Source organism: Mesoplodon mirus (assembly GCF_964341445.2).
Source record: "Mesoplodon mirus genome assembly, chromosome: 9".
Lineage (NCBI taxonomy): Eukaryota > Metazoa > Chordata > Mammalia > Artiodactyla > Ziphiidae > Mesoplodon > Mesoplodon mirus.
The window spans coordinates 91,339,580-91,355,311 of NC_138985.1; the positions used below are offsets into that span (position 1 = coordinate 91,339,580).

Here is a 15,732-nt window from a genome sequence, read left to right on the forward strand (position 1 = left end):
TAGGAATTACACCGGTCTAAGAAAACACTACATAGCACACCATGTCGGGCTAAATTATTTTGTAGAATTCTAGAGTTCAGTGATGCTCTAAAGTTGTAGTCTGGTGCTCTCATTTACCAGGTGAACTACGTGAGAAAAGTGAGGCTCAAAGATGTGATGTGTGACTCATTCAGTAAGAGAATGACAGGTGGAACCAGCAGGGAGCCCTGGACTCCTTGTGGTCCTTGCTGTAAAGAGGGATCAGGCCCTGCCCTGTGTCCTGTACATGTAAATTCCTGCATACCCAGTGTTCCAGGAGTATCTTTGCTGGAAAAATGAAGGACACATTTGCATTAACCCATTACTTCTTTTCAACTCATGCCATTCCTTATGTAATTACCCCCAAGCACAAAATTCAGGTTATCCTCTATTCAGATGAAGGCTTTGCTAAGATTTGGCAGTTTTAATTGAAACTGCTCTTTTCCAAAAGTGATTGACAAGTCAGGGATAAGTATCTAGAGATGAAAAACTCCAAGGCAGGAGAACAGATCTCAGAATCCCCAGGAGAGGGACATAAATGCTAATTACACATTGACTTTAATTCCTGGTTTGTCATAGCTGTCTGCAGGTGCGTGTCTTGGCTGTGGGCTATTCTCAGGGCCTCATTTGTATTTGAGAATTTCTTTAATGTTACCTCTCCAATGAGCTCTTTAATCTCTGACTTGCAGTTCTTTCTCTAGATAGAGGAAAAAACTAATTGGCAGGTGAATGTAGAATGTAGTACTGGTTCTTTTGGTTATTGAAGATGAAAGATTTTTGGGAGGGGGGTCTTCCCATTGATTTTCTTTAAGGACAGTTTGGGGATAGCATACCTTTTGGCCTGGAAGATGAGATGCTAAGGGTTCATTTTTGTTTGTTACCATTACCCCCATCACCACCACCAGCAGCAGCGCTACTCAGGTGGCCTTCCAGATGAATAGCTGCTCTCTGGGTAGAGAGCTAATGTTACTCTGTGCCATGTACTTGCGCTGACGAGCTGCTGTCCCACTCCTGTCTGCTCAGGAGGAGGCTTGTCATTGGCAGGTGCAAGGTAATCTTGAGATTCACTGAGTTTATTTTTAAGCAGGGATGAATTTTTCTCCCCGGTATTGGAATTGAGGGCTTGAGTTTGTTACTAGATGGATTGGGTGAAAACACAAAAATAGGTGAACATCTCCACAAATTTTTGACTTGCCCCCCGAATGCCCCAAATTGGACCATACCCTGTGTCTGTGCCCTTTTTAAACTTGGCCCTGAGTTACTTCACATCCTATGGTACGGGCGCCCTTGAGGTTTAGCTCCTGTACAACACTGGTTTCCTGTGTGATTTTTGCCAGAACTTCAACAGGTGTCTATGTGCTTTCCCGGCCTTCTTCTGCTTCCGTAGGTTAGTTATCAGGCCTTGCCAGAGGAGAGTTCCAGGGTGGGTCAGTACAGACAACATGCAGAGGACTCCTTCCTTCCCAGGGATTTGAGTCAGCCTTGCTTCTGTGTGTATAGACCTCCCATTCCTTGCCCTGTCTTTGGCCTGTAATACTCTGGCCAGATGCCTACAGGGAAACTATGAAAACCTCTTTGTTGGAGGTACTAGTTTTTCAGCCCTACCCCCGCTCCTGGGCTGTTCACATTCCTCACATTTATCCATCTCCTTAGCTTTAGACAGATGGTAAGGCTGAGCAGTAGTGTCAGTGTAGACATCTGACCTGAGGAGTCCTCTTTATATTTTCTTCTTTCTGTGTTGTTGTATGATGATAGTACTTCTCATGAGAAAGATTGACCTTACTTTCAGCCCTTAATTGGCTTTTCTCGCTGATGTGGCTCCTTGTTGCTTTTAAAACATGATTAGATGGAGCGTTCAAGTGAGTGATCTGACAGTCAGAATTTGGAGGCAGCTGTCCTTCTGGAAATTTCCATATTCATTTTTAAAATGGTTTTTTGAGCAACAGGCAGTTTGAAAGGATTTTGATGCTGCTCACCAGCGGTGTGGCTGAACTTGATGCTTGTACAACGTGCCGTCTCTAAGCTGACCAGTGGGAACTAAAGTCATAGTTAGGAAAGGGAATTCTGGACTTTCAGATCATGGGGATGGCTTCAGGGTGCTTGACTCCTTAGTACAGGTATGTAACCTCAGCTATGACCAAAGCCAAGCATTTGCCTTAATGCTATAATACAGACCCTGTGTGTTTGCTAAGGGATACCACATACCACTTTCTTTTATTTATTTATTTTTTACAACTTTCTTTTGACACACACACACGGTCCTCTTGAAAGGTTTCGTAAAGAAAAAGCATCGCTGTGTGTCCATATCCATATGTTTAGTATATACTAGGATTAACCTAGTATTAAAGGTTCTTCCGGTCCAGTCCATCCCCCACCCCCACCCCCAATTTCCTAACTCCAACTCTGTTGATATCGGGTGTAGTTAGCTGCATCATTTTGATTCCCGTATTGTGAAACCAGTCCCAAGCATCTCTGTGACTGTCATCTTGTTTGTTCTTCTTGATAGTTCTTAACACAGGCCTTGAGAACTTATGGCAGGCTGAAACTACATGCAGTTTTTCTGTAGAGGCATTCATTCATATATATATATATATATTTTTTATCTATTATGTATTTATTTTTTTTGCGGTACGCAGGCCTCTCACTGTTGTGGCCTTTCCCGTTGCGGAGCACAGGCTCCAGACGCGCAGGCTCAGCGGCCATGGCTCACGGGCCTAGTTGCTCCGCGGCGTGTGGGATCTTCCCACACCGGGGCACGAACCCGTGTCCCCTGCATCGGCAGGCAGACTGTCAACCACTGCGCCACCAGGGAAGCCCCATTCATATTTTTGAACAGATTTTCAAAGGAGTCTGTAAAGGTTAGAGAACTGCTTTACCATAATGTCTAGGAGTCCTCCAGGAGTGTTCTAAACCTCTTCTCTGTGGAGTATAATTTATGTAAGGCCTTAAAGGTTCAGCCATTTTTCCTTCTCTATTGATATCAGTCATCCTTTAGGTTCACAGCAACTTTTAGGCTCAAAGCAAAATTGAACAGAAAGTACAGAGAATTCCCATATCTCTCCCCCCTGCCCCCCACGTACTTCCTCCTCTGCCATCAACAATCCCACTCCAGCGTGGTACATTTATTATAATTGGTGAGCCTACATGGACACAGCATCATCCAGAGTCCATAGTTCACTACGGTTCACTCTGGGTGTTCTACATTGTATGGATTTTGACAAACGTGTAATGACATGTATCCATCATTATAGTTCTATACAGAAGAGTTTCACTGCTGTCAAAATCCTGCCCTCACATCTATTCATCCTGTCTCGTCCTGCTAACCCCTGGCAATCAGTGATCTTTTTTACTGTCTTCGTATTTTTGCCTTTTCCAGAACGTCACAGTTGGAATCATACAATATATAGCTTTTCGATTGGCTTCTTTCTCTTAGTAATATGTATTTCGGATTCCTCCATGTCTTTTCGTGGCTCGACAGCTCATTTCCCCCCCACACACAGGGAATTTTTTTTATTGAAGCATAGTTGACTTACAATCTTATATTAGTTTCAGGTGTACAGCATAGCTCATTTCTTTTTAAGGGCTGAATAATATTCAGTTGTGTTCATGAACCACAGTTTATTCATTCACTTACTGAAGAGCACTTTGGTTGCTTCCAAGTTTTGGCATCTATATATAAAGCTGCCAAAAACATCCACGTACAGATTTTTGTGTGGACATAAGTTTTTCACTGTTGGGATGTATGGTAAAAGTTTGTTCTATCCAAAACCGTCTCTCAGAGTGGCTGTGTTGTATTCCCAGTAACCGTGAACGAGAATTCCTTTTGTTCCCTATCCTCACCTGCGTTTGTTGTCAGTGTTTTGGATTTTGGCTATTCTAATAGATGTGTCGTGGTAGCTCATAGTTGTTTCAGTTTGCATTTCCCCAGTGACACGTGTGGAACATCTTTTCCATATGCTTGTCATCTGTATGTCTTCCTTGGTAAGATATCCAGGTCTTTTGCCCACTTTAAAATTGGGTTTTTCATTTTCTTATGGTTGGGATTTAAGAGTTCTTCTTATATTTTGGATTACAGACCTCTATTAGAGATGGCTTTTTGCAGATATTTTCTCCCCATGTGTGGTTCAGCTCTCTTTCAGTTGTTTTTTAAAATCTTAGACCCACAAAGTCATACTGTGAGTGAGGTCAGCTTTTACAGTTGTGCTGGCACAGGGGGCTGCTCGTGAGCTGTGTTGCAAATTCTCAGTCTTAACTACCTTGATGCTTTTTTTTTTTAACATCTTTATTGGAGTGTAATTACTTTACAGTGGTCTACCTTGATTCTTTATTTTCAGGTCAACGTGACTGTGGACTACATTAGACCGGCCAGCCCAGCCACGGAGACGGTGCCTGCCTTTTCAGAGCGTACCTGTGCCACTGTCACCACTGGAGGAATGTGAGTGTTCTGGCTGGTAGCAACTCTGCCATAGCTGAGAGTTCTCTCCTCGTTCAAGTCTCTCCTCCCTTTTGTCTTGATTTGCTTTCTGTTACTCTTAACTCAGTGGCTTATAATTGTTATGTGCCTGTGTAGCACTTTGTTTGCAAAGTACTGCATAATCGCTCATGAGTTAATCGTATACTTTCATTATTGTCATTATTTAAGACTTACTGGGCTCTGTGTGCTTGGCACTATTTAACACTCATTATTACTACTAATAATGCCGTTTACTGAGTGTCAATCGGGCCCTTAGGTACTGTGCAAAATTAGAAAGATTCTCTGCATATTAGTTTAATTGTAGGCCAGAAAAAGAAGAGAGGTTAATTGGACCTTTTCTTTGTATAGATGTATGTAATCAGTAGATGACAGGGTCTCCCTCTTCTACTCTGCTGGCCTTACCCTGGTTACATTCGAAAGCCTTTTGGGAGCTCCGTTGAGGAACAGCCTTCCAAGGAGCTATCTGATGGGGGCAGTAGGAAGCCTGCTGGGCCGTGCTTCCACAATAAATATTAAAACAGTCAGTCAGTCCCCAGGAGCAATTCTTACCCTGCGTAAAATACACCAACATGCTAATTGTCTCCTTCTCTATTTCACAATCTTAAATGGTGTTTGTTACCAAAGTGGTATTTTTCTTTTCTTTTAAAAGAGGGCATGGTGGAGGGGAAGAAAAGGATAGGCTACTCATCAAAACAGGGATTGTTTTGTTGAAAGCACAGTGAAGGCCATTGGGAGAAACACCCCTCTCTAAGCTATAGCATGCCTCTGAAAGAAAGAGGATCTGGTAGCTAACTTACTTTCCAGAAGCTCTCCTGCCAAACAGGAGCTTCTCCCATCCGTCGCCGCGCCCCCACCCCGCCCTCATTCGCGTTGTCACTTTTGGAAACAGGTATTTTTAGCTACTGTTGCCCCTCCTATAGGTATTAATGTTGTTGATGTTCACGCAGCCATCGGAGACTTCACTTTTGCCGAGAGGAACTGAATATAGGCTTTTGATGTCATTACCTTCGTAGCATCACAGGCATCAGGTTATTTTTAGAAGCAGGTTCTTGAGAAATTAGATAATATTTTTGGAATGGGGGAAGAAAGAAATATTTTGCTCATTCTTCTATCTGTATAACTTGCAACAACGATTATTACCAATTTGTCACCAATTCTTAGGAGCTTGATGCATGCTTTCCTCCTGTGGAAAGCTGGAAAGTTAGTTTTCCCCTAGATTCAGATTTTCGCTGCCACAAACAAGGAGTCCTCTCTGATAACTGCTCCTTCTATCTACTTACTGGTTAAAACAACACCACTGCTGTCAAAATGCACATCTTTTTATTTTTGGCAGATGGTTTCTATTCGTGTTTTTCTAATGACCCATTAGAGCGGATTCTTTTTATTTGGTTACCATTGAGGTATTTTTCAAAATAAATTTACACTGCTTAAAATTAGATATTCTGGAAATGTTCTATGGGGTGTTATCACTGACCTTTCTATCTCCTAGTTCTTGTAATTAGATTGTAAGTATTACTCTTGCATTATTTACCAAGGTATTTACCTCGTATTAGACCGGCTTGGCAGGGTACCCCGGGTGCATTGAGTTTCCTCATAGATTTGTTTCTACTAAACTAGACTTTATGAGTAAGCTGCTGGGCGGTAACTGGGAGAAATGTGGGGATGTACTAATATTTTTGAGACCAAACCTCACCAGATAGTAAGTTCCCTGAAGATAGGGATTTTTGTCTTGTTTATTCCCTGCTGTAGTCTCAGTATTCAGCAGTTGGTAGGAGTTCAATAAATTTGTGAGTGATTGTTTACTGTATTGCACAGTGTCCCTTTATGAAATAAAACTGGGAGTACTTAGATGTTTCATTACCTGGGACGGCTGTTTCTTCTGAGCTACAGGTTTATTTTAATCTGATAAATATCAAAAAAAAACTTGTATCTGATAGTTTTCCTTGTTTATTTGGTTATTGGAAGGTCAGTGCCAAAGATAGGGCATCTCTAGAAAGTCTTCTTGGTAGCATGCTTCTGATGTTCGAGTCTTCCTCGTGGCTTCTCTTTGTTTTCCCGTGGCCTTGATTTTGTTTTCATTTTTTCTTGAATTTTCTCTACTTAAATCATTCCAAATAATACTGTAGGAGAGTTGAGGTATTAATAATAATGTCCAAAATACTCAGCTTATATTTATAATTATACCGAAATCCTTCTATCTGCTTTTAATGGTTATTTAGAAATATTGGCTAGAGCAGGGGGGTTAATTTTTTTATCCCAAATGTTTTAATTCCATTTTAAACACTAAAAGGTACTTATATCTCCAAATCTTTGATATATGGGCATCAAGGACCCACTGTGAGTTGCATAACTTTCTCTATGGAATGATGCCTTAAAAACACTAACTATGGAATCCTAGATCTTTGTGATTTACACCCCCCTCATCTGTTACAGTTTTCCTGCTCTGATTTTTGCACATTTTGCAGCCATTTAAAAGCCATTCCTCTTATTAAACCTTTTTTTTTTGTTTTGTTTTTTTTGTTTTTTTGTTTGTTTGTTTTTTTTGCTGTACGCGGGCCTCTCACTGTTGTGGCCTCTCCCGTTGCGGAGCACAGGCTCCGGACGCACAGGCCCAGCGGCCATGGCTCACGGGCCCAGCCGCTCCGCGGCATATGGGATCCTCCCAGACCGGGGCACGAACCCGTATCCCCTGCATCGGCAGGCGGACTCTCAACCACTGCGCCACCAGGGAGGCCCCTATTAAACCTTTTAAAACAATTTTTCATAAAGATACTTTCTTTTGGTACTCATATTTCAATTGATATAAAAGTTAGTGAAGTACATAATAAAAATGACCAGTATAAATCTGGGGACAGAAACAGATTGGGATAGAAGTGCACAGGTGTGTTAGAGTGGTCCTCAGTCACTAACTGGTATCAGCCTCTGGGTTTTGGGGAGATCGTAGAACTTGCGGGCCAGTTAAGGAAAGGTTGCTAGGAGAGCTTCTCTAGTAATTCATTGCCTCTCTCGTGAGAGGCCTTAGGCTTTGTTCAGCTTGTAGAGATGCTGCAGAATTAACGATCTTATCTAAACTATGTCTAAATGACCCAATTTAAACTATGTCTGTCATTACCTGTCGGCTCCTATACCTACGTACTGGCCTTCATAGTGTCTACAGGCTTTCCTGTTATTCAAGAGATCGATTCTCAAATAGCTTTTCTCAAACTGCTCATTCCAGGGGAAAGAGAAGGAAGAGACAGATGAAATGGCCTCTTTCAGGATTATTTCAAAGCAGATTTTTCAGTGCATTTCACATGCCAAAGTGTGTGAATTATCCCTATCCTCCATAGGGTTCCGTCTCATCCTCCTGTTGTTTTCTCTTGCTGTATGGGTCGGCGTCGAGTCACATGGTCTTTGGGAGGCCTCTCTGGTGGAACCGTCTTCAACTCCCCCTCTCTTGCCCTCTGGGGAGTCAACGAAAACGAGGTTCATCATTCCTCTAATATATTAAATTTTTTTTCTTGATTAACTTCACTATGGAGTTGGCAAGAGTTGTTACCTGTTAATCAAAACAGTTTAAATAAAAAATAAAAAGATCAAACTTTGAGTTGTTTCTCATTCTCTGGCTCCCAGGTTGGGAATTAGCTGATCCTTTTAGGCCTGGATTGTGACAGGAAGCTATCAAGATGGCACTTCCTGTTAATTACTTTTTATCGTATTTAATACACTTATATAACTCTTCTTGTGATTTAGTCTTCTATGTAATTAGCTTCAGTGATTAAAATCTCATTCTACCGTTATTGCCAGAGCCTTCCTGGGGAGCAGGTTTTGTGGGGTGACCTTTACTTGTGCTGGACTTCCCAATTCTCTCTCTCTTTTTTTTTTTTTTTTTTGGCTGTACGCAGGCCTCTCACTGTTGTGGCCTCTCCCATTGCGGAGCACAGGCTCCGGACGCGCAGGCTCAGCAGCCATGGCTCACGGGCCTAGCCGCTCCGCGGCATGTGTGATCTTCCTGGACCCGGGCATGAACCTGCGTCCCCTGCATCGGCAGGCAGACTCTCAACCACTGCGCCACCAGGGAAGCCCCCCAGTTACTTTTGAGCTGCAGTTTGGCAAACCCATATTACCTATTAACTGATTGCCCATGTCTTTCTGCATATCACATTTTCAAAGAAAAGTGTTTAAAAAAATTTGTTCACATTTATAAAGGGCCACCTAAAAATATGACTTGGGGTCAAGCCTCACACGTGTACGCTCATAATTACCACCACCCCGTCCCCCATCCCTGGAAAATTGTCACATCTCCAGTAGATAGTGTCATTTAAGGTTTTGCCCCCTTCTCATTATGTGAAGTATTTCACAATAATTGGAGACAATAGACATGGCCCATTTTGGAAAAGTGAAAGATGGCACAGAGATACAGAGATGAAACTGTGCAGTAGGAACAGTTGGGAAATGCCTCATTTCTGCACAAGGTCAGTTTTTTGAGAGGTGATTGGGGTTTTGTCACGGTGATTTTTGAAACATTGTTTTAATCTCTGCTCCCCGCCACATTCATGTAAAGCCACTGCTGTCCACCTTGATGCCTGTGTGGGGTCCTTACTACCAGAGATGTTGTGGCAGATCTCTTGGGCTTGGAACATCTTAGTTACTCTTTGTTGTAATGGTTATCATCTAGCAGGAGCAATGCCATCTTTATGAACTTCCTTTGCGGCTCTCTGGCTTCTTCATAGATAGTTTGTCTTTATTATTTTTATATAAATCAGACTATTACACTTACAAGGAATCAGACTTTTTTTTTTTTTGATGCAGGCCGTTTTTAAAGTCTTTATTGAACTTGTTACAATATTGCTTCTGTTTTATGTCTTTCTGGTGTTTTGGCCGCGAGGCATGTGGGATCTTAGCTCCCGGACCAGGGATCGAACCCGCACCCCCTGCATTGGAAGGCAAAGTCTTAACCACTGGACCGCCAAGGAAGTCCTAGAATCAGACTTCTTTTCCTTTTTTCATTTTCATTGGTTCTAGTTTGCAGGCGTACTTCCTCAGCTCTTCTGTTAGTGACTGAGCATGAGGTTAAGGTATTCTCCTTCTTCGAGAAGAATTCTTTTCTAATCCTAATTCAGTTTTTCTCAGCCATAGTAGGAAGCAGTGTCATACCATCCCTAGCTTTTCTGGCTTGAGTTCTGTAGCTGTAAGGCTTTTGCTGTCAGATCAAATCTTAAAACACACTAATGTCTGACTTCCAAGCTAAACATAGGAAGAACGTGACCTCCTGAAACCCCATTTTCTGTCTTAGTGTTCTGTTCTTTCAGTGCCTGACATAGTATTAGTGTCAATGGCTCGGCCAGGAGGCAAAATCTGGGTTGTAGCCACCCCTTTTCTGCACAGATTTATTGTTTACACTTCATCTACTTTAGTGGGTTTCCCCCTCCAACCTTTTCCTGCTTTTAAGGGAAAAGAAGACATCAGAAGAAACATTCCTCCTCTCCCCTCACCCCCAAACTCCTAAATCATAAACACCTAACCAACCTTCACCTCTAAAAAGAGCATCATAGGTTGTTTTCTCAACCTCACAGGCTGCTGTGTTGAGTGGTAGAATTATTTATGCCTATCCACCATCCCAAAGACATTGGAAGCATCTGTGGCATTTAGCTTAGAATACTTCGGAAAGAATGGTTAAATAACTGCACCTATCTCCTGCTAGCTTTAGCACAGTGACCATTTTAAGAGAATGGCCCCATACAGCACCATAAGAAGGAACTTGGTGTGGCAAAGGGTTCAGGTGGGAACACTGCTTAGTTTCAGTTAGATCTTGAACGTCTTGTGGCTGTCTATATGTGGGAATCTCATGCGGCTGAGCCTTTTTTTTCTTTGTAAAGCCCTGATGCTTTCAAATTATTGTATTACCCTCATATATATGGAAGTTCAATTAAGCTTTTCATAATGGAGGACTTGGCTCTTACAAATCAGCAGAATCCTTTGCTGAGCAATGTGTGTTCTTTCTTTCACTTTTCTCTATTTTTTTTTTTTTTTCTCAGTATCAATTGAGTAGAATGTCAAGTACTGGGTGACAGTCTATACTGAGCTGATCTTCAGGAAGGCCCCCTTATCAACTTCACAAAGTATACCAGGGAGAGCCTGGGAGAAAGTGAGGCTTTTCTCCAAATAAGGGGAACTCATCCTAAGGGAGGAACATTCTGGAATGTTTAGAGATATGGATAAGTGTGTTCAAAATCATCTTAAGTTAAAGGCCCTGTTCGGAAAAAGTAGAAATGCTATCTATTCTGATACCTGTGGGCCCTCAAAGTAACTTAGTGAGGGACTGGGCCCAGACAGGAGACCAGTTGCTCCTTCTATATTTGTCTGCTAAGAACAATAGGTTTATCTGTTTGTTTCTTCAACACATATTTGTTGAGCACCTGCCATGCGCCAGGCACTGAGAATATAGCCGTGAACAAAGTCTTAAGCCTTTCCCTGTGCCGAGGCTCTCCCGGCTGCACTTCATTCTCAGGAACTTTCTCGACTCTGGTCGCTGAGATGTCAAGAGTCCTTAAGGGTATTCACTGGCTTTGCTGCCCCCAGAACCTTGCTTATGGAGATTTTGGCTTTAAGAAACACAAGTGACTTTATATAAACCGTACCTTAAAAGGCTCTTTTCTATTCAGATTTTGCCTGGGACTTTTAGAGAATCTACCACTCAAACAAGTTAAAATAAAAATAAGAGATAATCCCTCTTACATCTTTATTTTTAGATGAGTCAGTAACTTAACCTGTCAGTAGACAAAATGAAATGCTCAAGCGACGACCCACTGAAGCCATTTGTCCTTTTCCTCTTCACATTACCATTCTTGGGTCGTTCAGTGTTGGTGAAGCTTTGTGAGTCCTGACAGTTCACCGCGGTTCCCATCCTGCTCCATGTTCTCTTAGGGACCTAAAGACCTGCTTACCTTACTCCTGCCTCACCGGGCAGAGGACCCGATGCTAACTTCTAACAGAGACTGCGTCTTACTTTTTTGGATGGTTATCCTTATCACCCTATAAATTAATACTACTAATTTAAAAATTTTTAGCTTTAAACAGTATCTCTTCATTTTTTAGTGTTTGCACTATTATTTCTACCCTTTAGCCCCTAGTTTTCTTATATTATTTTTGTTTCACCAATGGTAAACTTTATAATGTTCAGTTACTGTTTCTGATTAACTTTATATAGTGTCTCTGTACTGCCCACTCTGAAAGATTAGGAAATTAGAATGCTTACACTTTTTTCTTATTCTTTTAAAAAAGTTTTTTTTGCTTTTATCAAGATTTATAGCATTTATTCAGTTTCTCCTCTGTCAATGTCATTGTCTTCTAACCTTTTAAAAAAATTTTTTTTTTTAAAGAAGATGTTGGGGGTAGAAGTTTATTAATTAATTTATTTATTTTTGCTGTGTTGGGTCTTCGTTTCTGTGCGAGGGCCCTCTCTAGTTGTGGCAAGCGGGGGACACTCCTCATCGCGGTACGCGGGCCTCTCACTATCGCGGCCTCTCTTGCTGCGGAGCACAGGCTCCAGACGCGCAGGCTCAGTAGTTGTGGCTCACGGGCCTAGTCGCTCTGCAACATGCGGGATCCTCCCAGACCACGGCTCGAACCCGTGTCCCCTGCATTAGCAGGCAGACTCCCAACCGCTGCGCCACCAGGGGAGCCCCTGTCTTCTAACCTTTGCTTGCAAGATGTTCCTAAATATTTAAACCTATCCCCCATCCCCTAGCAGTTATAATTGTGTAAGTGTTACTGTTGGACCAAAAAACATGATAGTGTGATTAGACCTACAGTAAAAGAAATCCATGCCATTAAATGTCCAGAGAACTGTTGAATTAATTGTCTGTGTGTGTCTATATCCCTTCTTCCTTTTTACACTTCTTCATATACAGTTGCCACTACATCTCAAGTCATTCTTTTTGTGGGTTTTCCTCTCACTTGTTGAAGAACCTTGATTTTTCTCATGTATTGGGTGGTAAAGTTTCTGAATTTCTGAAAATGTCTAAAATTTTTTGCTTATGTTCTTGATTATTAGTGTCATTATAAAATTCTGGCTTCAAAATTATTTTCCTGAAAACTTTGAAGACACTGCGTTCTATTGCTTCAACAACATTTATGAGAAATCCAATTTCTGTTTCTTTAAATGTAACTTTTTTTTCTGGCTCTGGAAGAGTTTTTACAATTTACCATTAATTGTTGGTTTTCTGAAATTTTATCAAAATATTTCGATGTCCTTTTTGCTTCATACTCGATTGTCTTTTCAACACTGAACACTAAAGAGATTTTTTTGTTGTTACTTCTTGAATTATTTTCTTTATCTTTTGTAATATTGTATCTTCATATATCTAACTTTTCTTCCAAATTTTTAAGACCACCTCTTCATTTTTGTCCTATATTCAAGGAGATGTCTTCATTGTTTTCCCACTTGCTTAGCCAGCCAGCCATGTATATTGACTCATTTACATTCATACCGTCTCTGATTCATTCATCTCACTCATTCATGTACTTACTTGTTATTTCATATACCCAGTCTTTAGAGAGTGCCTGGTGTGCACTAAGCACTGGGTTAGGCACCAGGAATATATGGCAGTTCTAAAATAGAAATGATTTGTGCCCCCATGAAATTTACATACTAGTCTATTAATTAAACCCATTTTACTTTTTAATCTCAGCACTCATATTTAAATTTTCTGTTCTTTAAGTGCTCTATTTTAATAGCATCCTCTTCTTAGTCTATGAGTATAATATTTTCTCTATCTCTGAGAATCTTATTTAAAAATTAAGCACTTCTTCCAGCTTTCCCCCATGACTAAATGCTCTTTACTTTGTTCTTTTTCTTTCATAAGTCCTCAAGCATTTTGTGAAGCTTGACCTATATTTATGAAGAAAGGACCAGGTTGGAGTTGGCATGGTTGTTCCTCTGCAGTTTTCTGTGTCTGCTTCTCCAGGACATCTGTCATAAAAAAGTCATAAGGGAGCAGGAAGTATCAGACGCAGCCTTCCTGATATGGCGCCTGAAAGTGGACCTGGAACATAGAGGAAGCAGGCAAATTTCAGACCCCACTAAAACTGTCAAGGCATGGGGGGCTTTCATCACCTGGTAGAGAGCCTTAGTGCATTTCCCTGGGATGGCCTATGAGTGGGGACCAGGGATGGGGAGGGTCTGTGATGTGTTCGGCCTACTCTCTCTAAACACTGTGCCTCTGCTTAACTTTCAGGCCACAAAATCCATCTACCAAAATCACCTGCCCTCTGTTCTATTATAACACGTGTTTTTTTTTTTTTTTTGAAGTGAATTATCACGTGTGACATTGGTAATTTGGGGAGACACATTGATACAAAGTAGAAGTCGTATTGGTTTATAAGTGATGTTCCCAAATACATTGAAGTATTGAAAATAGTAAGGGATAAACCTTCTTACATTTAAAGGGAGAACTTTAGCAAGGTATAAAGACTTAAATAAGAAAAATCTAAGTGTACAGTTGAGGAGTCTATAGTAGGAATTTCCTTTCATGTAAGTCATGACTACATTAGTGACTTCAAGAACCTTTATGCTTTTTGCTATGTTAAGCCCGGTAGCAACCTGTCAGTGAGGTCACAAAAGCTGTGAAGACACTTTTTCCAGAATTAAAACAGTGGATTAATGAAGAAGGCTACACTATGCATCAGACTGTTTTGATTAAAATGGTCTCTATTGATGGCACAACATTGTAAATCAACTATACTTCAATTAAAAAAAATTTTTTTAATGGTCTCTATTGAAAACAAAGCCCTGTAGTCCCTTCTCTAGATGGAAGAGAAAGAATCAGAGCCCCAGAGTTCAAGGCTACTCGAACCCTAGAGATTTTTCATTGTGCACCATTTTTATTAGGGTCGTTTTTGCTGGTGCTTAAGCTAGAAAGTTCCATAGGGTTTAAGACGACTGCGTATAACCCTGTTTGTTTTGGGGTTTTGGTGGTTTTGTGGGATGTGAACTGCTTGGGATCACGCAAACAAGTACGTGCTGGAAGAAATGCCTGTGCTTGCTGGTTAGGGCCGTTTTCTTTTGCCAGGGGTCAAAACTCTGCTCCTAGCAGCTCTGTGGACATTATAGAGATGGATGGGGAAGAGGCTGGCTGGCCGGCCCTGCTCTTCTGAATGCTGTTCCTGATTAATTGCTCAGATGATGTTCCCAAAGCCTACTCACCGTGTGCTTTGTATGTGTCAATAAAGGCCCTTGAGGCGCCCCTGATTTGCCACCCATCTGATCCGATCTATTTTCTGTCTTTCAGGATTTGTGCAAACTTTCTGATATGCTGTTAACACACTTTCTCATTTTCCAGTGCTCTTAGGGCTTTATTCTTGTGCATATCTGTCTTTTCTGTCATTTCAGTGGGACCTTGTAAAGAATGTCATGTGGACATAAGTTTTCAGTCTGCCATTCTGACCTCCCTGAAGCATTCTTTATTTCTTCCTTTGGAGAGTACAATTGATGTGATAAGGAGAGGGGACATTTGACATGATTACCAGTAAGCACAAATTGTGTCTTTTTTTTTTTTTTTATTTTGCGGTATGCGGTCCTCTCACTGTTGTGGCCTCTCCCGCTGCAGAGCACAGGCTCCAGGCGCGAAGGCCCAGCGGCCATGGCTCACGGGCCCAGCCGCTCCGCGGCACGTGGGATATTCCCAGACCGGGGCACGAACCCATGTCCCCTGCATCGACAGGCGGACTCTCAACCACTGTGCCACCAGGGAAGCCCCAACAAATTGTGTCTTTTAATGCCATATCTCAGCCCCTTTCTCTTTACAGCTCCTGTGGCCAGCACAGTACACAGTGGTAAGGGAAGTAGGAATGGAGTTTTATAGATTTTTCTATCTCCCAGTGGTGATGCCACTTCACAGGGATTTGCTCCAGTTCATACTGAGTGATATTTTATTTTATTTTTTATTTTATTTTTATTTTTTGGCACGCGGGCCTCTCACTGTTGTGGCCTCTCCCGTTGCGGAGCACAGGCTCCGAACGCGCAGGCTCAGCGGCCACGGCTCACGGGCCCAGCCGCTCCGCGGCATGTGGGATCCTCCCGGACCGGGGCACGAACCCGTGTCCCCTGCATCGGCAGGAGGACTCTCAACCACTGCGCCACCAGGGAAGCCCCTGAGTGATATTTTAAAGTGATAAAAATTGTAGTAACATTTTCAAAAGTTTAGAAAATAGGGGGAATCAGCCATTATGTAATCATGCTAACGTAACCGTTGTTTGAA

General features: G+C 41.8%; 1 protein-coding gene across 2 annotated transcripts in view; it reads left to right on the forward strand.

The window, feature by feature from the left end:
• Positions 1-15,732, forward strand: part of SND1 (staphylococcal nuclease and tudor domain containing 1) — a 424,510-nt gene that overhangs the window by 195,426 nt on the left and 213,352 nt on the right. For both annotated transcript variants that reach the window (XM_082632934.1, XM_082632935.1), the window contains one exon: positions 4,353-4,453. In XM_082632934.1, the coding sequence (XP_082489060.1) occupies positions 4,353-4,453 (101 nt within the window). The remainder of the gene's footprint in view (positions 1-4,352; positions 4,454-15,732) is intronic.